Source organism: Zootoca vivipara, chromosome 8 (assembly GCF_965207765.1).
Source record: "Zootoca vivipara chromosome 8, rZooViv2.hap1.1, whole genome shotgun sequence".
Taxonomy (NCBI): Eukaryota; Metazoa; Chordata; class Lepidosauria; order Squamata; family Lacertidae; genus Zootoca; species Zootoca vivipara.
In genome coordinates this window covers 50,845,792-50,871,204 of record NC_142591.1, presented here as the reverse complement: position 1 = coordinate 50,871,204, position 25,413 = coordinate 50,845,792, and the positions used below count along the sequence as shown (strand labels likewise).

Sequence of the window (25,413 nt, the reverse complement as noted above, 5' to 3'; positions counted from 1 at the left end):
GTAAACAGTTGAAAAAAATAACATCACAACTGAGGAAATTTTCACTTCATATATTTCCTTCATTGGCATACACGTGGTGCTTCAGATCAGGAAACCATGAGCTGGTTTTCTCACATTCTGGAAAACTGGATCAGTTTTCCTTTTTTGGAAGAATATCTGACCTCAGTGGTTCATCCTTTGTGGTTACTTAAGCTACTGATTTTATTTTATTCACCAGTGATAGCTCTTCTTTTGTTACTCTGGCCTTTCTCATTTCTGTTGCATATTTACAAGAAGATGAATAACCAGCAAGAAAGTGACAGCAAATTTTGGGAGAAACCAAGGAAACTTGTTGCTCTAGTTACTGATATTGTTGGAAAGATATTGTTTGGTGAGTAAAGGTTTATTCATTCCAATCATTCAGTCTTATCAGCTACTATACTTTCTTAGGACTAAGCATCAGAATTTCAGACTTGAAGCACTGGAACAATAGTTGCTACAGTGCATCAGGAATGGACCTCTAAACCAGCGTTTCTCAACCGCTGTTCCGCGGCACACTAGTGTGCTGCGAGACGCTGGCTGGTGTGCCGCGACGTGCGACGACGAGAAGGGTGATTTGCATTGTCACGTGCCTGGCGGCCGCCAATAAACATCACTGACCCGTCAGAAAGCAATATTTCTCCTCCTCTTTCCCAAAGCTCAGTGCCAACGAGCCTGGCGCCCGCCAATATAAAACGCTGACCCGCCGGAAAGCAATATCTGGCAAGTGTTTCTTACAGTCATAATTATAATATAGGGCAGCACAGAGTTAATTTTTAAAACTTTTTTAATGGTGGTGTGCCTCGTGATTTTTTTCACGGAACAAGTGTGCCGTGGCCCAAAAAAGGTTGAGAAACACTGCTCTAAACCCACTTCAGAGTCACAACAGCTACAAGTTGGGGTTGGCTCCATAAGGATCAAAACGAAGGCATGGAAATTTTTGTAGCTAATAAGCAATCAACAATAACAACAAAACATTTTATGAGGTATGAAATTAAGATATGTTCCAGAAGAAAGGGTCAGCTGGTGGCTGCATAAACACCACACATTTAATCACATTTAAAGTATGTCTCCTCTCCAGAAGAAAGCTGGAGAATGTTGTTTACACCTCACAGAGCTATAATTAGCAAAGCTCTTTAAAAACAGTGTCATGGATTGTGGCAAGAGAAGGGGGTTGGGTTTAAATGTGTAGTGAGTACGAAGCGAATGTAATGAGTATGTCATCGTGCAGTGAGACCTTGAGGGTGCAATTTTCCTGAGCATGGTAAACCACTAAGTAACTCTGAAACATAAACAAACCATGGACACTGCGGGAAACAGGATGATGGGATGCAGAGAGTTTTGGCTTGATCAACAGGATCCATCTTATGTTCTCCTTGCTTACCAGAGTGTGATGTTGCTTTAGATGTTGAAGCATAAATCAGAAATTCATTATTGAAATGAAGTTTGGGTGATAAGTATGAAACCCTGTGGCTGCTTATGACATGGTCAAGGTTCCATCTGCCTGGGATACTGTTCTCTCACTTTGTATAAAGTGACTCATAGAATGGTCTGAAGGTATGAGTATTTTAACTCATATGAATGCTTAAAGGAGATTAAAACAGTGTCACAGTTTTACTTTACTCAAAGACTAGGCAAAAATGTTTCCACCTGCACCCAAAAGTAAGCAAGGAAGGAATATTCCAGCCGAGGAGAAATACCATTTATTCTGGGATCATAACAGAGAAAGTTTTGATCCATGTGGATGACAACCTAGCATCAAGTACGCTGCAACATATAGGAGAGCTTTTTAGCTGATCTTAAATTTCGGTTTTTTGAACCGCAATGTTTTCTTCCAATAAAAGATTGCAATATTTCATTTATTTTTCAACAAAGTAATACCATGTTTCTCATATTATAAGACACGTCTTATGTTTATTTTTTCCTCAAAAAAACACACTATGGCTTATTTTCAAGGGATGTCTTATTTTTTTCCTCCTCCTCCTGCCGCGGCCGGCATTGCTGCTGCGCCTATCACTATGTCTTATTTTCGGGGTATGGCTTATGTTCCTTGAATGCTTAAAAATCCTGCTATGGCTTATTTTATGGGTATGTCTTAAAATATGAGAAACAGGGTATTTATTTGTTGCATTTTGTATCATTTCCAGATCATTAAGTTATTGGCATGGAACATCTCCCTAAAGGACCAGGGGTTATTGTTTATTATCACGCAGTCACTCCTATTGACTATTCATTTTTAGTGGCTAAACTTTTTAAGGAGACACAGAGACACTGCTATTCAGTAGTTGATCATGCCGTATATCACGTACCAGGTAAATTATTAAATTTAAATCATGCTTTTTTTACAAAAAATATGTGAAATATGACATTTGTTGTTGTTTAGTCGTTTAGTCGTGTCCGACTCTTCGTGACCCCATGGACCATAGCACGCCAGGCACTCCTGTCTTGCACTGCCTCCCGCAGTTTGGTCAAACTCATGTTCGTAGCTTCGAGAACACTGTCCAACCATCTCGTCCTCTGTCGTCCCCTTCTCCTAGTGCCCTCAATCTTTCCCAACATCAGGGTCTTTTCCAAGGATTCTTCTCTTCTCATGAGGTGCCCAGAGTATTGGAGCCTCAGCTTCAGGATCTGTCCTTCCAGGGAGCACTCAGGGCTGATTTCCTTAAGAATGGATAGGTTTGATCTTCTTGCAGTCCATGGGACTCTCAAGAGTCTCCTCCAGCACCATAATTCAAAAGCATCAATTCTTCGGCGATCAGCCTTCTTTATGGTCCAGCTCTCACTTCCATACATCACTACCGGGAAAAACATAGCTTTAACTATACGGACCTTTGTCGGGAAGGTGATGTCTCTGCTTTTTAAGATGCTGTCTAGGTTTGTCATTGCTTTTCTCCCAAGAAGCAGGCGTCTATTAATTTCGTGAGTGCTGTCACCATCTGCAGTGATCAAGGATCCCAAGAAAGTAAAATCTCTCACTGCCTCCATTTCTTCCCCTTCCATTTGCCAGGAGGTGATGGGACCAGTGGCCATGATCTTGGTTTTTTTTGATGTTGAGCTTCAGACCATATTTTGCGCTCTCCTCTTTCACCCTCATTAAAAGGTTCTTTAATTCCTCCCCGCTTTCTGCCATCAAGGTTGTGTCATCTGCATATCTGAGGTTGTTGATATTTCTTCCGGCAATCTTAATTCCGGCTTGGGATTCATCTCGTCCAGCCTTTCGCATGATGAATTCTGCATATAAGTTAAATAAGCAGGGAGACAATATACAACCTTGTCATACTCCTTTCCCAATTTTGAACCAATCAGTTGTTCCATATCCAGTTCTAACTGTAGCTTCTTGTCCCACATAGAGATTTCTCAGGAGGCAGATGAGGTGATCAGGCACTCCCATTTCTTTAAGAACTTGCCATAGTTTGCTCTGGTCGACACAGTCAAAGGCTTTTGCATAGTCAATGAAGCAGAAGTAGACGTTTTTCTGGAACTCTCTAGCTTTCTCCATAATCCAGTGCATGTTTGCTATTTGGTCTCTGGTTCCTCTGCCCTTTCGAAATCCAGCTTGCACTTCTGGGAGTTCTCGGTCCACATACTGCCTAAGCCTGCCTTGTAGAATTTTAAGCATAACCTTGCTAGCGTGTGAAATGAGCGCAATTGTGCGGTAGTTGGAGCATTCTTTGGCACTGCCCTTCTTTGGAATTGGGATGTAGACTGATCTTCTCCAATCCTCTGGCCATTGCTGGGTTTTCCAAACTTGCTGGCATATTGGGTGTAGCACCTTAACAGCATCATCTTTTAAAATTTTAAATAGTTCAGCTGGAATATCATCACTTCCACTGGCCTTGTTATTAGCAGTGCTTTCTAAGGCCCATTTGACTTCACTCTCCAAGATATCTGGCTCAAGGTCAGCAACCACACTACCTGGGGTGTACGAGACCTCCATATCTTTCTGGTATAATTCCTCCTTGTATTCTTGCCACCTCTTTTTGATGTCTTCTGCTTCTGTTAGGTCCTTACCACTTTTGTCCTTGATTATGGTAATCTTTGTACGAAATGTTCCTTTCATATCTCCAATTTTCTTGAACAGATCTCTGGTTTTCCCCATTCTATTGTTTTCCTCTATTTCTTTGCATTGCTCATTTAAGAAGACCCTCTTGTCTCTCCTTGCTGTTCTTTGGAAATCTGCATTCAGTTTCCTGTATCTTTCCCTATCTCCCTTGCATTTTGCTTGCCTCCTCTCCTCCGCTATTTGTAAGGCCTCGTTGGACAGCCATTTTTCTTTCTTGCATTTCCTTTTCCTTGGGATGGTTTTCGTTGCTGCCTCCTGTATAATGTTACGAGCCTCCATTCATAGTTCTTCAGGCACTCTGTCCACCAAATCTAAATCCTTAAACCTGTTCCTCACTTCCACTGTGCATTCATAAGGGATTTGATTCAGATTGTATCTTACTGGCCCAGTGGTTTTTCCTACTTTCTTCAGTTTAAGCTGGAATTTTTGCTATAAGAAGCTGATGATCTGAGTTACAGTCAGCTCCAGGTCTTGTTTTTGCTGACTGTATAGAGCTTCTCCATCTTTGGCTGCAGAGAATATAATCAATCTGATTTCGATGCTGCCCATTTGGTGATATCAATGTGTAGAGTCGTCTCTTGTGTTGTTGGAAGACAGTGTTTGTGATGACCAGCTTGTTCTCTTGACAGAACTCTATTAGCCTTTGCCCTGCTTCATTTTGAACTCCAAGGCCAAACTTGCCAGTTGTTCCCTTTATCTCTTGATTCCCTACTTTAGCATTCCAATCCCCTGTAATGAGAAGAACATCCTTCTTTGGTGTCATTTCTAGAAGGTGTTGTAGGTCTTCATAGAATTGGTCAATTTCACTTTCTTCAGCACCGGTAGTTGGTGCATAAACTTGGATTACTGTGATGTTAAAAGGTCTGCCTTGGATTCGTATCGAGATCATTCTGTCATTTTTGAGATTGCATCCCATTACAGCTTTTGCCACTCTTTTGTTGACTATGAGGGCCACTCCATTTCTTCTACAGGATTCTTGCCCACAGTAGTAGATATGATAGTCACCCGAACTGAATTCGCCCATTCCCTTCCATTTTAGTTCACTGATGCCCAGGATGTCGATATTTATTCTTGTCATCTCATTTTTGATCACATCCAGCTTACCTCTATTCATGGTTCTTACATTCCAGGTTCCTATGCAATATTTTTCTTTACAGCATCGGACTTTCCTTTCGCTTCCAGGCATATCCGCAACTGAGCGTCCTTTCGGCTTTGGGCCCAGCCGCTTCATCAGCTCTGAATCTACTTGTACTTGTCCGCCGCTCTTCCTCAGTTTGCTATTTGGTCTCTGGTTCCTCTGCCCTTTCGAAATCCAGCTTCCACTTCTGGGAGTTCTCGGTCCACATACTGCCTAAGCCTGCCTTGTAGAATTTTAAGCATAACCTTGCTAGCCTGTGAAATGAGCGCAATTGTGCGGTAGTTGGAGCATTCTTTGGCACTGCCCTTCTTTGGAATTGGGATGTAGACTGATCTTCTCCAATCCTCTGGCCATTGCTGAGTTTTCCAAACTTGCTGGCATATTGGGTTTAGCACCTTAACAGCATCATCTTATAATATTTTAAATAGTTCAGCTGCAATATCATCACTTCCACTGGCCTTGTTATTAGCAGTGCTTTCTAAGGCCCATTTGACTTCACTCTCCAAGATGTCTGGCTCAAGGTCAGCAACCACACTACCTGAGGTGTACGAGACCTCCATATCTTTCTGGTAAAATTCCTCTGTGTATTCTTGCCACCTCTTCTTGATGTCTTCTGCTTCTGTTAGGTCCTTACTACCTTTGTCCTTTATTATGGTAATCTTTGTATGAAATGTTCCTTTCATATCTCCAATTTTCTTGAACAGATCTCTGGTTTTCCCCATTCTATGATCTCTGGTTTTCCCCATTCTGTGCTGTAACTGCATATAATTGCTGCTGACTTTAATGCCAGAAGAGGACAAGGGTCTCTAATTTGATGGTTTCTTCAGGTACAAAGATACCAGAAAACATGACCCCACCCGAGCACATGGCCAATCAAGCACTCCCACACACAGCTTTTTTTCCCAGAATAAACTTTTATTATTTTCTTTTTTATACTTTCCAATTTTATACAAAATATAATTCACATTTATACAACATATAGCTTTGCCAAGCTTTGACTTCCCTCCGTCCCCCCAGCAGGTAAATTGATCTTTATCCACTCCTGTATTTTCTAAACTTTCCACCCCATCAAGGATATAGGATTTATCTCAACCCCGCTAATATTTTCATCCCTTTATAATTTTCTTTTACATATTCAACATACTTATTCCACTCTTTTTGAAATCTCACATCATCCTGATCACGTATTCTGCAGGTCAGTTTGGCCATTTCCATATATTCGAATAATTTCATCTGCCACTCTGATATGGAAGGTATTTTGTGTGATTTCCACTTTTGGGCTAGCAGAACTCTTGCCGCCACTGTGGCATACATAAACAATCTGTGATCTGATTTTAAGATCTCTTTACCCATCAACCCCAGTAGAAAGGCTTCTGGTCTTTTAGGGAAAGTATATCTAAATATATTTTTTAATTCATTATAGACTAATTCCCAAAATGTTTTTATCTTATCACACATCCACCACATGTGGTAAAATTCACCATATGATGTTTTACATTTCCAGCATGCCTTGTTTTTCATTCTATACATTTTTGCTAACCGTACAGGTGTCAAATACCAACGGTATACCATCTTCATAATGTTTTCTTTTAGAAGTGTGCATGTCGTGAATTTCAGACTGTCAGTCCATAATTTTGTCCAATCATCAAATTCAATATTGTGCCCAAAATCAATTGCCCATTTAATCATTGCTTCTTTTACAATCTCATCCATAGTGTACCAATCTAATAGCAAATTATACATTTTTGACAACACTTTTGACAACCTCCACTCCCTAGCAATTCGATTTGAAATTCTGATTTTTTTTCTTCAAATCCCAAATTCCTTTTATCTTTATTAAACAAATCATTAACTTGATGGTATTGTAACCATCCCATAAATCGCTCTTGGATTTGATCATAAGGCTTTAACTTATCTTTTGTTTTTACAATGATTTCTTCGTAGGTGACCCCATTCCCATCCATATTAAGTTTTTGTATTGACAGCATATTCACAGGTGAAATCCAACATGGCGTTTTCTTTTCAAGAAGGCCTTTATTTCACTCCCAGATCTCATAGATTGATCTTCTGAATATGTGATTTAGGAAGCCTTTATGCACTTTCACTTTTTCCTGCCACAAATAAGGGTGCCACCCAAATCTATTTTGATATCCCTCCAAATCAAGAATGTCTGTATTTTCCAATAAGATCCAATCTTTGAGCCAGGAGAGACATGCAGCCTCATAATATAATTTCAAATCGGGCATTGCGAATCCGCCTCTTTCTTTTTTTGTCCACTAAAATTTTGAATTTAATCCTCAGTTTCTTCCCTGCCCATACAAATCTTGATAACATTCTTTGCCACTCTTTAAATTGTCCAACTCCTCTTATTACTGGGATATTTTGAAATAGAAATAACATTCTTGGAAAAACATTCATTTTCACCACCGCAGTTCTTCCCCAGAATGATCTTTTTAGGCCCTTCCAAATGTCTAAATCTTTTTAAATCTCTTTCCAGGTGGTTTCATAATTATCTTTAAATAAATTTATATTTTTTGCTGTCAACCAAATTCCTAAATATTTTACTTTCTTGCTCACCATTATTCCAATTTCCTTTTCCAATTCCTCACTCTCCTCTTTGGGCATATTTTTTGTAAGTATTTTTGTCTTTGTCTTATTAAGTTTGAAACCCGCCACTCTGCCGAATTCCTCCATCATTGTCAATGCTTCCTGTATGCTTGTTCTTGGTTGTTCTACTGTTAGTACCAAATTGTCTGTGAATGCCTTTAATTTGTATTCTTTTGTGCCAATCTTGATTCCTCTAACTTCAGGTTTCTCTCTCAAATAATTGTTTAGAACTTATAATACCGTGATGAACAGGTGAGGTGACAAAGGGCATCCTTGCCTGGTGCCTCTAACTATATCAAATTTTTCTGATTGATTATTATTTATCACCAACCTTGCCTTCCGGTCCGAATATATTGCACTTATACCTTTAAAAAACATTTCTCCTACTCCCATTTCTTTTAGGTTTTCCATCATAAAATGCCATGAGATGTTATCAAATGTCTTCTCGGCATCGACAAATATAAGTGCTGCTTGCTTCTTATTTCTAACCTCTAAATATTCAATAATGTTTACAATATTTCTTACATTATCTTTTTGTTGCTGACCTGGTAAAAATCCAGCTTGATCTTTATGTATTGTATTTTTTAACACCTCATTCAATTTCTGGGCTAAGATATCTGCAAATATTTTATAATCATTGTTTAACAATGAAATGGGTCTATAATTCTTAACATTCAGAGGATCAATGTCTTTTTTTGGTATTAGTGTAATGTATGCTTCTTTCCATGTATTGGGAATGTTACCATTCTTCACTATATTATTCATCACATTGCACAGCACGGAGACAATTGTCCAGATAGCACTTTATAATATTTTGCCGAAATGCTGACCGGGCCTGGAGCTTTACCTATCTTCATCCTTTTTATTGCAGCATCGATTTCCTGAAGGGTTATCTCTTTATTTAATACTTCTCTTTTATCTGTTGGTATCTTCTGCGATCTATGGTTTTGAATATATCTTTCAATCTTAATTTTATATTCTTTTTCTTTTCTATATAGCTCTTTATAATATCTTTGGAAAGCCTTCCTTATTTCTTTAGGATCTATAATTTCTTATCCATCTTCTTTTAATTTATTAATTATATTTCGTTTTTGCTGCGCCCTTATTTACCAAGCCAATAGTCTACCCGACTTATTAGCTGATTCAATTTTTTTTTGTTTCATCGAACACATGTGGCACCCTTGCTGTAGTGTTCATGGCCCTCCGCTGCCACTCCCCCCACATCATCGTCCTCTGTATGCACACAGCAACCACACCAGGAAACTATGGCATCACAGAAAGGTCATTTAAAGAAGGAAGGAAGGACAGAGCCCAAAGAGGCCCAGTAGCACAGAGTGCTCTGTTTGGGGGGCATTCCATTGAGTGAATTAACGCAGCATATAATCTCCACCCACTGATATGTGCATGAAAAGATGGACTTGTGTTGGTGTAGGTAGGATTCAACCAGCATGGGCTCATCAGTGCCATGTGTGTGTGTCTGTCTCTGTGTGCATGGCACTGTGGTCTGTATTTTTTATCATAATGCAAACTTGTATGTCATTCTGTTGTACTACAGACTTGACTTGTAGAACACATGTCTAAAAAGGTGGCCACCTCAGCACTTCCACGAAATCCTACTTGAAAAGGATTGGCAGAGAACTATGCTTGTGATCCGTAATAGTGCAATATCTTTGGAATAATGACACCTGTATAGCGTCAACAATATTTCCTAAATAGGATTTCCGGTTGGTCACGACGCCATCGTAGTTGGAGGTCCGTTCAGCGGAGCGGACCTCGGCACTTTGAAGAAAGGGGAAATCGCTCCAGCGAAGCGGATTCCCCCAAAAATCCCCAAGTAGAGCGTCTTGGGGCCAGGTCGTCTGGCAGGTGTCAAAAGCGGGCTCTCCCCCCCAGTAAGGCTCTGTTTTGAGCCCCCGAGAGCGGGGGGATCGGAGCTGCGACGCGGCAGACATTAGACCGCTAACTTCAAAGTGTGACGCTGCAAGACTGTGAGGCTACAGCGACCAATTCTCCTAAAAACTTGGATTAAAAGTGTGAGTTGGATTTATTGGACTTTGATTTGGACAATTTGGATAATGGGAAGAGATTTAAAAAACGGGAGTCGGTCTCTACCCACTGAGAAATCAGGAAGCAGTGCCTTAGCCCTAAGCCAGGGAGAAAAGGATACAGAGGCTTAAAATCTTCAAGGAAAGACTAGAACTTCCCCACCTAAGGCAGGGTGAAGGGGGGAAGAGTTAATGGAATAATAAAAACCCTGCAAAAGCAAGAGAGAGTTGTGGGGGAAACCCCTTCTCAACCCGGGATTCGGCACCCCAGGAGAGTCAGCGAGGGGCCAATGAAAGGAAAGTTTGACAGCTGTCAATAATAAAGTTTAATTGGTTTGCGACGGAATGAGAAGAGACATAAATGCTTTACTACAACAACTTAGGAAAATTATGTTTTCAGCCATGTTGGATTCTTTTGCCTTGGAAGTCTGAGTCTCCATTGTTGTTTGTCCTCTAATCTCTTTTCTGCCCTTGGCTTGGTAAGAATGTCAACATCCGGAACACCTGCTTTCCAGAGGACAGTGTTAAAACTGCTGGGAGACCTTGTAATTGGGCAGCAACAGTTTTATGCACAGTTAAGAACCACCAGGGAACAGTATCAGGAACTGAAAGAAATTACTCAGAATGGGATTCATAATGAAAAATTAATTCCTGATGACAAAATGCAAGAACACATAGAAGAGGAAGAAGGAAATACCCAACAAGGAGAAAAGAAAGATCAGGACTTCCATGATAGTTCTGATCTTTTAGAACTGGAAGAACAAGAACTGGAACTGATTTCATGGGAAATGTGGGAAAATGTGAATAGGCAAGGGAAAGAGTTTGTGGAGATGGGGGGAGGCAGAAAGAGGGGAGGTCAAATATAAGGGTGGCAAAATGGGAGAGAATGGGAGTGGGATAAGGAAAAGCTGAATTTTAAGTAGAAAAAATGGATATGGAATCTGGACTGTTTTACGGAATTGCTGTATCAAATGGGGGAAGGAATCTAGGGGGGAGGAGGTATGGAGCAATTAAGGACAGAAGAAAATATATGGCAACAGAGAAAGGATTAACTATGAATTTTCCGGTTTGTCGCCCGATCTGGCCGGCGGGGTTTGTCTCGAGCTCCGAGACAGCCCGGCTTCGCTGAGGGGGGGGGGAAGGCTGCGAAAGCGCCGCAGCGCCCCAAAAGAGTTCCAGATCGAGAGTTCTGGAAACAAAGCTCCGGCGGTGCCCCATTTTTTAGCGACTCCCCGATCCTCTGGTGAGCTCTAATAAGAGTCCCGGAGAGAAAGGGTTGCAGTCGCGGGGGCCATTTTGGAGAACAGCGTTACCTCAGCGAAGTGAAGCTTCGAGTCCGGTGGTGGTGAGCGGCAGATTCTTCTAAATTTTTGATTTGGAAAAACCCGTGAGTAAAGTTTGAATATATAATATTGGACTGTAATTCGGTAATCGGGAGTAAGGGGAAAAGAACGGAAGTCACCTTCTCCCACTGATTGATACAAGAAGCAGTGCAATTGAAATGACGACCAGTCTAAGCAAAAAGCAGCTTATTATATGAACTCCTTCAGAGACTAAATTTAAAGAATTACCTCCGGTGGCAGGGTGAAGGAGAGAGACTTATTTTAAAGCTGATATCCCCTGCACCTTAGGAAAGGGAGAGCTTCTCCCTGCCCTGAAATCGGCAGCCCGGAGAGGACGGTAAGCTGATTGTGAAGATGGATGTCAATAAGGATTTGATACTTAAAAACTTTTTGATTGAATGTTTGAAACAAATTTAAAGTTGAAGTTAGATACTACGGACAATACACAGTTTCCAGTTTGGATTTTGCAACAATATATCTCTTTTGTAAACACCCCCTGGCTCTCAAGCCTCGCGCCATCCTCAGCAAGCTGGAACAATGGCAACAAAAGACTGCACATCTGCGTTCAAGGACAGAGTGATAAAACTCTTATGGGAACTTAGAACAGAAACGTACAAGACTCAGCAACAATTGTTGGAAATAAATCAAGATCTACAGGAGCTCAGAGAACGGGACTTACCAGAGGAAAAGGAGCAAGATTTGCAAAAAGAGGACTTGATTAAAGAAGGAACACAAGAATTACAGGAAAAGGTCTCAACCGAAAAAAGGCACAAGACGACGAGTGGCCGTATGAACTGAGCGATGGGAAAAAGGAAAATTTAAAGAACAAAGATGGATCAGAGGAGTCAATGATGCAAGAGCTACAGGAGAGACAGAACACCCATGAGAAAAATGGCCAGCAAAGAAGAAAAGAAGACTGGGGAGGGGGAGACAGAGGGGGTTGGTTTTTGAAACAGGTTAGGAAGGGGGTGGGTTGAAGGAAGACTGAATATCAATTATTGAGGACAGATAAAAAGGACTGACAACTGGACTGACGACTTTGGAACTTACTGGACTGGAAGGGAAAGGCCGTGATCGGGGCGGGGAGGGGGAAAATCATGATTTTTAATTTGTGCAAATAAGAATAATAAAGAGGAGCTTTGGAGGATAAAAAATAGGCAGGTCAAAAATAAAAGTAACGAGCAGATTTGTTTATGAAAAAGATTTAGAAAGATCAAGCTAGTTTGATTAAAGAGGACTTAAAAAGTGGGACAGTTTTTTTTATAATATAAGGTTAATTTTTTTTGTAGAAATAGAATGGGAATAAGAATAAGAATACTGTTAAATAAGAATCGAAAATGGAAATCGGGATAGGGGGGAGGTTGGGGAAGTCATTTTTCTTTCATTTTTCCTTTTTTTCTTCTTTCTTTTGTTTTTCTTTTTTCTGTTTGGAAATTGGCTGGACGGATGCCCCCCTCTTCGTTCCCTCTCTTGGAGTCTCCCGGTGGCAGGGGGGATTCTGGGGGGGGAGGGAGGGGTGGGGGAGAAACCCAGCCATAAAAGGAAACACTGCCGGCTGCCTGCCTTTCGGGGGTCCCTCTGGTGGGAGAAGAGGGCCTTGGGAGGGTGGGTGGAAGCCAGTGGTAAACATGTAATGTAGTATCTTTTGTTTTTGTTTTTGTTTTGTATAAAATCAATAAAATATAATAATAATAATAATAATAATAAGGATTAACTATGAATTTTTTCTTGGGGGAAAGATTAGGCTAGGGAAGAGAAAATATGATATCTGTTAGAAAAAATGCTTATATGAAGTTTTGCAGGGATAAGAATTAGCTGTAAGAGTGTGTATGTTAAAGAAAATGAGCTGAAATTGGGTCATGAAACTGTTATGAAAATATAATTTGGTCAAAAATGAAAATCAGTTGGGAGGTATCTGGGGAAGTCATCAAAACAATGTTAAGCAGATTATGAACTTGAAAATGGGATATGTGTATTTTGTTGTTGTTGTTGTGTTTTTTGTGTTTTATTCAATAAGGTTTGATTAGATAGATAGTTGGGTGGACACTCGCCTGCATCTCTCCCTACCATACTAGAGCCCCTTGGTGGCAGGGAGGGGTTCTGGGAGGGGGTGGGGTGGGGATAAACCCAATTAAAAAATGGACCACCTCCGACTGCCCACTTTTCATGGGACTCTCTCGTGGCAGGAGGGGGCTTGTGAGGGGTGGGCTAGAAGAAGGTGGACAATATGTTTTCTATGTTTTCTTTTTTCTATTATGTAAAATCAATAAAAATTTATTATAAAAAAACACAATATTTCCTAAATAAGAGTTATATAAAATGCAATTTTTATTATTATTTGGGGCTTATTTTTTCAGGGCTGAAGATATTTTTTGATACCATCGGTTTGAAAGATTTCAGTAAAGCTGAATGTGTGGAAATTTTGAAGAAAGGCCATTTTATCGGCATTTCACCTGGTGGAGCTAGAGAAGCAAACTTTAGTAATGACTACAGCTTAATGTGGGGTAACCGCACAGGTTTCGCTCAGATAGCTTTGGAGGCAAAAGTGGTGAGTGATCTTTGGGCAATTTGCATTGCCTTCACAATTATCCTAGATAAGTCATAATGTGCTGACATTCTTGATCTAGCATCCTAAATGATTGACGATGGCAAATGTTTGGGGGGTCAAATGATATCTGGAGTTCCAAGTATTTCCCACCCTTTTTTTTAAGCTATTGATCTCAATTATATTTAAAAAGAAAAATAGCTTCCCCCCTTCAATTCTTGAAAATCTGCATGTGCAATTTGAAGTCAATTACGTCTGGCTTGTCATTGTAATGCCAGGTGCGGAGCATTATTCCTATCCTTAACCAAAATAAAGGTGGGGCGGTTGAGGTGAAGTAATGCTCCAGTTATCAGCTTCCTTTTGATTTTGATTTTTTATTTTATTCTTTTAGCCCATCATCCCTATATTTACACAAAACATTTGTGAAGTAATCAGGAACATTGGAAAGACAAGTGAGTACCTTGGTTGATCTGCTTTCAGGCAATAAACATATTGTTGTTGTTGTTGTTTAGTCGTTTAGTCGTGTCCGACTCTTCGTGACCCCATGGACCATAGCACGCCAGGCACTCCTGTCTTGCACTGCCTCCCGCAGTTTGGTCAAACTCATGTTCGTAGCTTCGAGAACACTGTCCAACCATCTCGTCCTCTGCCGTCCCCTTCTCCTAGTGCCCTCCATCTTTCCCAACATCAGGGTCTTTTCCAGGGAGTCTTCTCTTCTCATGAGGTGGCCAAAGTATTGGAGCCTTAGCTTCATGATCTGTCCTTCCAGGGAGCAATAAACATATTAATATATAATATTTATATATTATATTAATATATAATATAATAACATATTTCAGGCAATAAACAACCAAGTGAGTATTTTGGTTTATCTGCTTTCAGGCAATAAACATATTAATAATATACAATTGTTTAAAAACAGAGTGTATTTTTACTACCTTCTAGTAGAGTTTATTCAGGGTACACTGATCTGCAAAAGCTGTGCTCCCTGTCTCAGGACTGAGTGAACATGCATTTGCTTAGTTTTTTTTTATTAGATTTAAAAGATAGTGATAGTCTATATAAGTGGTAGAAACCCCAACATGGAGGGGAACTGAGCAGGAAAAAGACCATATGCTGCAGTCTATTGTACAACTTATGACCTTGATTTATAAAGAGCAGAGAAGAGCTGACAGAATATGTTGCTTTTTCTTTTCCAAAGGACTCATACTATTAAACTCTTTCCCCTCTGGGATGGATTGATTAGAATTGCTAAAAACTCAGAATGCCAACTAATTTCAAATTTGATATGGAGTCGCTCTCTTTCAGACTCTTTCCCCTTTCATACATAGGGTTGACAAGATGGTTATATGAGAAAACACGACTTCTCTACCTTCCCATGTATGGACCATTTCCAGTGAAACTGAGGACATATATTGGAGAACCCATCCCATATGATCCAAATATAACAGCTGCAGAGCTGGCTGAAAAAGTAAGTTAACTCTACACTTGGAAATATAATAGCAGAATGTTTTTTTCCTGTTGGTTTCTCTGTTTCAGTTCTATAAATTGTATTCTGCCAACTGGCTTCCTCATTCTATACAACCAGAGATAGGGTTCATCATATAGACTTTTGTGCATCATGTTCATCACTCAGCTTTCCCTCTCCGTAACTTGTTGAGACCATGAAAAATCTACGCATGTTATGTAGTGCTGCACAAAGATCTGTTCATACAATAGGACTTCTCCCCACCATGTGCCCCAGAATCTGCCCCAGAGGGTCCCTCCAAACCCCCTCCCCCAGTGGGGGACCCAGTAAGCACTGTAGGCTCTTAACCCTCAGTAAAACTGTTACTGAAGAACTTCTGATGTTTGTGTGATTTATTGCAACTCTGCAAGTGAATGGGATTCCATGCTACTCTGCTATTTTTACCCATGCCCTGCTGTGCTGTTTTCAGGCATGGGACTCTTGGTAAAAAACAACAACCATATAGACAGTGGGCTGGATTCACAGAGAGATGAACAGTTTCCTACTGGAGTTTCCTGGCCCTGGCTGCTCTTGCCCAACCCTCCATGCTGAAAAAGTCAGTCTTGAGGATTGAGGCACAAGGACGGTCATATTGTGTCTGTAACTTGAAAAAATGGGATTCTTTATTCTGCCTGGTTCTGATCCCTTTAGCTTTTTCCTCACAGATATGAATAACTGTGAATATCCATTTTGCAACATATTGATATAACACAATGTATTCCTTTGTACTTCTTTCAACAGACAAAGATTGCAATTGAAAATCTTCGGGATAAATACCAAAAAAGGCCAGGAAATATATTAAGAGCTCTCTCAGAACGATTTGATAAGCATTACAAAACCAACTAGTTCATATAATAATTATGTTATTAAAGCTAAGTTGATATACACAGAATTGTGTTGGATTGTTTATTAATTATCTGGAAGGGACCCTATCTCAGTAACTCAGCACCTGCTGGGCATACAGAAGGTCCGAGGTTTTCGAAGACATTCAAGTCTTGCCCTATCCTGCAATACTCCCAGAATGTTCCTTTTATAATGGGAATACGAGTGATTAACTGAAACATGAAATAATATTACAGTAGAACCTCGGTTTATGAACACCTCGGTTTATGAATTTTCGGTTTATGAACGCCGCGGACCCATCTGGAACGGATTAATTCACTTTCCATTACTTTTAATGGGAAAGTTCGCTTCAGTTTATGAACGGTTACTCCGCGGACCGTCTGGAACGGATTAATCCACTTTCCATTACTTTCAATGGGAAAGTTCGCTTCAGTTTATGAACGCTTCAGTTTATGAACAGACTTCCGGAACCAATTACACCCATGTTTCAGTTTATGAACGCTTCAGTTTAAGTACTTTGCGGACCCTTCTGGAATGGATTAATCCACTTTCCATTACTTTCAATGGGAAAGTTCGCTTCAGTTTATGAACGGTTACTCCGCGGACCGTCTGGAACGGATTAATCCACTTTCCATTACTTTCAATGGGAAAGTTCGCTTCAGTTTATGAACGCTTCAGTTTATGAACAGACTTCCGGAACCAATTGTGTTCATAAACCGAGGTACCACTGTACAAGTGAAAGAATAATGACTATAATTCACTTGTATTAATACAGTGAACCTCTTTTATGTTTATAAATGGTTGCTCCAAGATTTGAGCCCTATAATGGCTCAACCTTTCTAAACATATAGCAAAAAAAGTAGAGAAAACAAAAAAGTAGCCAGAATTGGTGGAAAAAGTGACTGACCTAACGAAAACAGCCAACTCAGCAATGAATCCGGATCTGGGCAATCCAAGTGCCGTTAAACAGCTAAAGTAAGCTGCCTGAGGTTTACAGTGTTTCCTTGAGGATTATTCAAATTGGGATCAAGGGACAGAATCTGAGCTGGATGGGGGTCCCAGAGTAAGAAGAGGGGACAGACATGGCTGTGTTCCTTGCAAAACGGCTGAACAGTTTGAAAGTGGAACTCATCCCATATGTAGATGTTCTTGTGCATGCTCATAGAGTCTCAGGACCTAGACAACATAATTATGATACTATATGAAATAGAACATCAGTCAAATTTTACAGCAACGACTTTAGAACACTACTTTTCCAACTGCCAAGTATCACATAGAAAGCATTAATAACATCAGAGAAAGTGCAACTAAAATGCTTTTTCTCAAAGGATAAGCAAAGGACGATGTAGGAAACAATACAGTCAACGTTGAACAGGTTTAAGCCCAGTTGACTGTAACAAGAGAGATGAGCTTTCACTTGATTTGAACCTGAGGGCTGCACCTGCTACTGTAGACTCAATGACTACAAGGTTCCCACCTCCTGTGCTTGCAAAACAAGCCCAAATCACCAACCCAAGCTGCTTGTGCCGATATGCTGTTTGGGTTTTGCCAAAGATGGTGCTGTGCATCAGGGCCAGACATCTCCACTTTGGTCTCCTCTGTCCAAAGGACATTGTTCCAGAAGTCTTGTGGTCTGTTCAGCTGCAACTTTGCAAACCTAAGCTGTGCTGCCAGGTTTTGAATAATAGGATTATCCAGAAGGTATTGAATAATCAGGATCAGGTGCACAAACTTGGGGTCATTTTGAACTCACAGCTGTCCATGGATAATGTTAATTCTGTGCACGTGTTAATTCTGTGTTAATTCTGGTAGCTAGACTGGTGATAAGGAGCAGCTGCTGGCCCCATATAACACCCAGCCTGGAAGATATATTATCTCCCTGTACATTTCTGAGCACAATTCAAAGTGTTGGTGTTGACCTTTAAAGCCCTAAATGACCCTGCCACTGTATACCTGAGGAGTGTCTCCACCCTCAGCATTCACCCCAGACACTAAGGTCCTGCTCTGAGGGCCTTCTGGCAGTTCCCTCACTGCAAGAAGTTATATTAAAGGGAACCAGGCAGTAGGGTTCCCAGACTCAATAGAGGACAGGACTTCTGTGCCTTTAATTGCCCTGCTCTCTTTTGAGTCTGGAAACCTTAAAAAGAAACCAGCAGACCCTTTGCTTGGAAATTAAACAAAGGGTCTGCTGGTTTCTCTTTAAGGTTTTCAGACTCAAAAGAGAGCAGGGCAATTAAAGGCACAGAAGTCCTGTCCTCTATTGAGTCTGGGAACCCTACTTCCCCGCTTTCCCTCTACCTCCAGATAAGTGGCAGTGATGTGATTTACTGGGTGAGTGGTGCTCCCCACAAAATCCTCAGCTGCTGAATTACAGAAAGTAACCCCCCTGCCCCAGTCAGATATCTGCTACATCATGATGAGTACTTTGATCCTGACTTAAAGTAACCAATTCAAATACCAGGAATGATTTATCCCCCTTGTACAATTCTGAAGCAGTTATTTCCCATATTCTTTCTGTTCCCTTCACAACCATCTTACCTCCATAATGAAGGAGCAACTGGCTTCTCCTGAATAGGCTGCACCAAGAAAAGGAAGGAAAGGGAAAAGGGAAAAAGATAAAAGAAACGTGATCCTTTTGCAAGCTCTCATTTTCTCAGTTGCTTCCCTATACAATGCCACTAGTTCTAGGCTTTCAGGTGTGTTGAGATAGACCATTTGGCAATTGGAGCTGTTGCATTAGGGTGGATGTGGCAATTTCAGGCTGTGGAATTAAAACTCATAAAATGGCAAAGTGCCCTCTGCCAGCCCCTTCACACTTATGTCATGGGGATGCCACTGCCTACCAGTTTCCTCCTCCTCAGTTTCTGTTGACATTGTAGTACAGTGGAACCTCGGTTTATGAACACCTTGTTTTACGAATTTTCGGTTTACGAACGCCGCGGACCCATCTGGAATGGATTAATTCACTTTCCATTACCTTCAATGGGAAAGTTCGCTTCAGTTTATGAACACTTCAGTTTATGAACAGACTTCCGGAACCAATTACACCCATGCTTCGGGTTAAGTACGCTTCAGGTTGAGTACTCCGCGGACCCGTCTGGAACGGATTAATCCACTTTCCATTACTTTCAATGGGAAAGTTCGCTTCAGTTTATGAACGCTTAAGTTTATGAACAGACTTCCGGAACCAATTGTGTTCATAAACCGAGGTACCACTGTACTCAGCATGGACGAAGACTAGGGGCATAACTACAATCAGTGGCTCTGGGTTTTCTTCCTGTTGTCATTCCTGCCTTCTGCTCTACCCATCCCAACAGGTGCCTTTTTATTTCCTCCACCCACATGCCAAAAGAACCTTTACCTAGTTGGCCTTTGCAAGGGCTGGTAGGCTTCTGTGGCACATTTGCCTTGGCTACTTTCATATCACTTTCATGTGTGTTTTTTTAAAAAAAGAAATAAACGTTAATACCTTCTTCCAATGATGTTGTCTGTTTCTTTAAAGGTGCAAGGAAATTTTTATGTGAGGGGAAACATTACATCTGTCAGCAAGGGTTGCTTGGCCACATTATGCCATGGTGTCACATAATCTTGGTCAGATGCCTCCATCAGCAATTTAGGCACCCTATTCTATGCTGACTGGTGCTTCTTCAGACCCGAGAGCAGCTCCACAAAGAACACATGACAGTCATACAGACTCAAGTTTCCAACCAACGCATGGACCACAGTGCTCAGGTGGGAACCTGGCCCTGCAGTTGGTTCCTTTTATGATAAAGGTAATCCATCAAGGCGACCAAGGCTGATTCAGGTCTGAATTCAGGTCTGAACCTAGAATTTAATGATTCTAGAAAATCATTTTCATCCAGAAATGCCTACACACACCCTTTCCATCTCCTTCGGCAAAAGAGAGGTGTCATTGACCAGTGTATAGTTCTTGTACTCTGTTAGCTCTAGAGTAGGCTTTTAAATAATTTTTTAAAATTGCATTTTCAAGAACAACAACAGAGAGCATATTTAACCCCCTCCCCTCCCACCCCCCTGTCCCACTTACAACTTCATACCAAATACAGCATGTTTCCACACTTTTTCTGGTTCCTTTTACTTTTCTACTACTCCACGTAATAAACATCTTTTTAATCATCCAATCTGGTATCAACTAAATACTCTATCTATTTCAAATCTGCTGGATTTACACAAGACCTGCTAAGCTATGTATTTGTCTTGAAATAGTTAATAAACCTTATCCATTCCTAATCTCCATTTTTTCTTATGCTGTTTATCAGACCAGCCAGTTCAGTATATTCCAACATTTTACACTACCATTCTTTGTTAGTGGGTACTATACTTGTTCCCCACCTTTGTGTCAATAAGGTTCTAGCCGCAGTAGTGGCATAAAGTAGTAAAATCTTTTGTTTTTTGGGACCTCCACTGTTACCATCCCCAAGAGTAAAATCTCGTGTTTTGGGAAAATTTTAAAGTATCTTTTAAAATTCATTCCGGGACTGACAGTGCATGCCACGCTAGTTTCTGGATGGGGGGCAGTGAGCAAGTGTGCACACTCATAGATTCAGGAGCATCTACAAATTTTATAGACTTGGACTTTGTGGAGAGGCTGGGGTTGACCATGCAGAGGTTGGAGCCCCCTCTGGAAATATAGACTACCGGCGGGCGGATCTTGCTAGCTGCGCGTGTCTCTGAGGCCACGATGTCAATAGGCCTGGGGTTGCTGGGCCACCGAGAGACAATCGCATTCCACATCAGAAGGTTGGCAACTCCCCCTGTGGTGCTGGGAATGACGTGGCTATCCCAGCATGATCCTGTGATTGCTTTGGGAGCAGAGATCCATAACCTTTACCTCGGCCTATTTCCGCCTACAATGCCTAGGTGGAAGGGGGCCAGAGAGGGCAGAGGTCGGAGAGGAAAGATGCTCTGGGACCCCTCACGGGGGATGAAGGACAATTACCCCCATCCTATCAAGATGTGTTCTGTGAGAAGGAAGCTGATAGATTACCAACCATAGGCCTTCTGACTGCAAACTCAAATTGCTGTCTTTATTCCATGTCAGAAGCAGACTTGGCCGCGCTGAAGGAATTTCTGGAGAAGAATTTGACGCACTGCTTTATCGATCCTTCTAAGCCCCCTGGGGGTGCACCTGAGCTTTCCTTGAAGAAGAGGAACAACTCTGAGCTGTGCCTCTGCAATGATTAGAGGAGGCTAAACCAGCTGACGGTGCCCAATCGCTACCCCCTGCTACATATAGGGAACTTGCTAGAGTGGTTGAGGTCAGCAAATATCTTCACAAAGCTTGACTTGAGGAGGGCCTATAACTTGATAAGGATAAGAGAAGGAAATGAGTGGAAGACCACCTTTTGTACCAGATACGGCAGTTTTGAGTATTTAGTCATGCGTAAGCTAACTCCATTAGAGCATAACTACACCATCTGGGAGAAGGAATTGCTTGCTATTTGGGACACTCTGGAGATGTGGTGACACTTCCTGGAGGGGGCACAACATCAAGTGGAGTTGCGCACTGATCACCATAATCTAGAACACTGGCAGACAGTTTGGCGTCTTAACCAGAGGCAGATACGGTGGGCACAATTCTTTGCCAGATTCAACCTCAGAGTGAAGTATGTGGTGGGCCCTCAGAACCAAAGAGCATATGCTCCTTCACGGAAATTGGAGTATCTGGAAGAGGAGGCTACCCTAGTGCTGAGGCACATCCTCAGACTGGCTACAGATAGCAGTGGTCTCAGCAGCAGATGCTTGACATCCAGCAAGAAACTGCTTAGGATGAGTTTGCAAGGGGGAACATAGAGACAAAACAGAGATGGGATTGTGCTGCAGACAGCTTTCCTGAAAGAGGTGAATTGTTGTATAAGGGAACAGTGCTATATGTTGCAGAGGCTCTGTGCCTAGGTTTTGAAGCAGTGTCATGACAGACCCATTGCAGGGCATTTTGGGCAGTACAAAACCTTATTCCGAGTGACGACTGTTTTGGTGACCAAAGATGAAGGGGGAAATGATGGAGTATGTGAAGGCGTTTGAGACTTGAAATAAATGAAAGACAAGAAACTGACAGGAAATTAATATGGGAAACAAGTAAAGCATACCTGAGAGGTTATGTGATTCAACAAATGGGAAGGATTAAAAGGGGAAAAGGGGAAAATATAATGGAGATGAACAAACAAATAAGAGAGAAAGAGAAAGATCTAATAAAAAAATCCAAGAAATGAAGAATTATTACAGCATATTAAAAGATTGCAAGCCCACTTATCTGATTTAATAAATAGTGAAGTTAAAAATAAAATTATTTGGACAAAACTTGGAACTTGGAACAGGCAAATAAACCCGGAAGAATGCTATCTTGGTTGAATAAAGAAAGGCAAACTGAAAGAGTAATAAATAAGATCATAGATGAGGGTAAAGAAATTACAGATCCAGAACAAATTAAAGTCAGCTTTATAAATTACTTTAAATATACATATATAAAGAAGAACAGAAAGAAAAGGAGGAAATCCAAAAGTATTTAACAGAAAAGAATCTTCCAGAAATTAATGAAACAGAATATTCATATCTTAATGCAGAAATTGAAGAAGAAGAAATAAGGAGAGTGATAAGTAAAATGAAAGAATAGAAGTCACCAGGATCCGAAGGGATTTCAGTTAAATATCATTAAACATTAGAGGATATATTAGTACGTAAACTCAAAGCAATAATGAATGAAATATAAGGAAAAGGAGAAATACCAAAATCTTGGCAAGAAGCCCTAATAACCCTGATACCTAAAAAAGGATCGGATTTGAATGTAATCAAAAATTACATGGCAATTTCTCTATTAAATATAGATTATAAAATTGCACCGGAGTTCTAGCAAAAAGAATGAAAAATTTCTTAAACAGAATAATAAGAAACGACCAAGCTGGTTTTCTCCCGGAAAGGCAAATCAAAGGTAACAATAGGACAATTATTGATCTTTTGGAATATGCGGAAGTGAAACCCAGTATGAAAATAGCAATGCTGATGGTAGATGCTGAGAAAGCGTTTGACAGCATGTCTTGGAGCTTCTTAAGTAACGCCTGTGAGAGGTTGAAGCTGGGACACAAAATTCTGAAAGGAGTACAAGCAATTTATAAAGAACAGAAAGCAAAATTAATTATGAATAAAGAAATCACAGAGGAATTTAATATCGAAAGGGGGACTAGACAGGGTTGCCCCCTATCACCTCTTTTATATATCATGATACTGGAAACACTGTTAATAACATTGAGAAAGGATAAACAAATAGGTATAAATCTGGGAGCGCTGTGCTATAAAGTCAAAGTGTTCACAGATGATGTAATTATTATGACGGAAAATCCAGATGAAGGCATACAGAAAGCTTTAGATGATATGAGAAAATTTAGAGGCGTATACGTATTCAAGTTGAATAAAGATAAATCAAAAATGCTGACAAAAAACACAAGAGAGAAAGATAAAGAAGAACTGGGGAAAATAACAGAAATAAAAATAGAAAATACAATAAATTATTTAGGAATATGGATCACCAACAAAAATAAATAACTACATTAAGAAATGGAAGGAAATAAAAAAATGGTTTAGAGAAATGAAAATGAAAACACTTAAATCTTTCAATATGGGGAAAGGTCTCTATGATAAAATTTTGTTTTTATTTCATAACATCCCTATAATAATTGGAATCAAGTATCTTAAGGACTGGCAAAAAGATCTTCCAGACTTCATATGGCAAGGGAAGAAAGCAAGAATAAAAAAATGAAACATTGATAGGCCCAAAAGAAGCCCTTCCAACCTGAAAACATACTTTGAGGCAACCTGCTGGAACAGGTTAAAAGAATGCCTAACATTAAAAACCAAAATTCTAGAACTGGAAGGATGAAATATAAAGTATTTGGTTGGCATGGGCACCTGGTGTATGAGAAGAACAAAATTCATAAAGATTTTAAAAACCATCTAATAAGGAAAGCCCGAGCTGAAGTATGGGAAATATCTCCCCTAGAAGCAAATTTAACTTATAGAGAGATAATGGAAAGTACAATTGGAAATACTAAATTAAAGGAATATGAAGAATTCAATACAAAGGGGATAAGTTGGTTAGAGTATTTTCAATTGAAGGCAACATATGAAAAAGACATAAAAACAAGGGGGTTTGGAAATAAAACCACAAGATTTGAAAAAGAGGTTCTTCACAACAATGAAAAAACCACTCTCTAAAATGCACAGGCTTTTAGATAATGCAGAGCCAGAACAAGAAACAAAAAGGGTCATTTCCGATAGAGGAACACAGTTTACCTCCCAGTTTTGGAGGAAACTAATGCAGTTGTTTCCTGTACTGAGGCTAACCACTCAACTTAAATTCTGTGGCGCGCACACAACACCGAACAAGAGGGAGGGTGAGGAAAACAGTGAGCTGATAGGTGGCAGCATTTTGGGATTCACTGCAAAGAGCCTTTTTCTGGGGATGTGAGGTGGAATAGCAGCTCTGCTGCCATATAAGAACAGATGCCGATGGCCAAACCCTGTTATCACTGCCTCTAGAACTTCTCTTAAGTTGGGTTATTGGGGACTATGCCACAATACTCAGCCATTGCATTTTTGTCTACAAATTATGAAGTCATCTGAAAACCCATTATATTTACATAGTTGAATTGCATATTTTTATTCTACTCTATCTTCACTACATCTTTTTTTAAAAAAAGTATGAGAAAAGAGACAAAAATGATAAGGGGTGGGCGGGCTTTAAATCACAGCTGTTTTGATTCCAATAATAGCTGTGCTATAGGGAGGAATGAAATTTTTGCTTCTCAGTGTTATAATATCTGAAAAGCTGTAAGTGCTTAATTTCATCTCCACAAGTAGCGAACATCCTAGCTATGTTTTAAGTTGACAATGTGGAAACAAGCTAAAATTTTCATACAGCTGGTTTTTACACACGCATACCAACAAGACAGCATTTCTCTCTCTTTCTGCTCAACCACGCACAGGAACTCACAAATAACACAACTACTAGCACATTTGAAAACTAAGCAAGGATCGCTTGTTGAGATTCCAACTCTACACTTATTGATTCTATGAACACAAACTTTTACTTACATTCCTGGTAAGCCTAAATTGCCTTCACTTTGGTAACCTCTCTCTGAGAGCAGCAAAAGTCTTGTCTGGTGCTCTATTTTCCGTAGGCTAATTTCCACCACTATGGAGACACATCCCTTTATGTGGAGGTTTAAAGAGACTGTGATGGCTGTGCAATCTGTATGAAGAAACCAGGCATTGTGAGAAAGAGAGAAGG

The 25,413-nt window shown here is 40.4% G+C and overlaps 1 protein-coding gene and 1 long non-coding RNA gene across 4 annotated transcripts; one reads left to right on the top strand and one right to left on the bottom strand.

The window, feature by feature from the left end:
- Positions 1-2,170: 2,170 nt before the first annotated feature.
- LOC148684849 (DGAT1/2-independent enzyme synthesizing storage lipids-like) lies at positions 2,171-16,144 on the top strand. The gene is made up of 5 exons (XM_088675512.1): positions 2,171-2,330; positions 13,572-13,762; positions 14,151-14,211; positions 15,091-15,230; positions 16,008-16,144. The coding sequence occupies exons 1-5, from the start codon at positions 2,183-2,185 to the stop codon at positions 16,110-16,112; spliced, it is 645 nt and encodes a 214-aa protein (XP_088531638.1). The 5' UTR covers positions 2,171-2,182; the 3' UTR covers positions 16,113-16,144.
- Positions 13,756-25,413, bottom strand: LOC118078331 (uncharacterized). Of its 3 annotated transcripts, XR_004691712.3 has the most exons (4): positions 25,218-25,413; positions 18,648-18,685; positions 17,017-17,285; positions 13,756-14,516 (listed from the first exon to the last, which is right to left on the bottom strand). It is a non-coding gene; the product is annotated as an uncharacterized LOC118078331 (long non-coding RNA). The 3 variants fall into 3 exon arrangements; XR_009558019.2 differs by lacking the exon at positions 17,017-17,285 and having other exon boundaries at positions 13,756-14,521; XR_015951496.1 differs by lacking the exon at positions 17,017-17,285.

Coding starts and splice junctions, on each gene's coding strand:
- LOC148684849 (XM_088675512.1), top strand. CDS start 2,183: ATGGAACATCTCCCTAAAGGACCAGGGGTTATTGTTTATTATCACGCA. Junction 2,331..13,571: donor TGCCGTATATCACGTACCAG/GTAAATTATTAA, acceptor TTATTTTTTCAG/GGCTGAAGATATTTTTTGAT. Junction 13,763..14,150: donor TAGCTTTGGAGGCAAAAGTG/GTGAGTGATCTT, acceptor TTATTCTTTTAG/CCCATCATCCCTATATTTAC.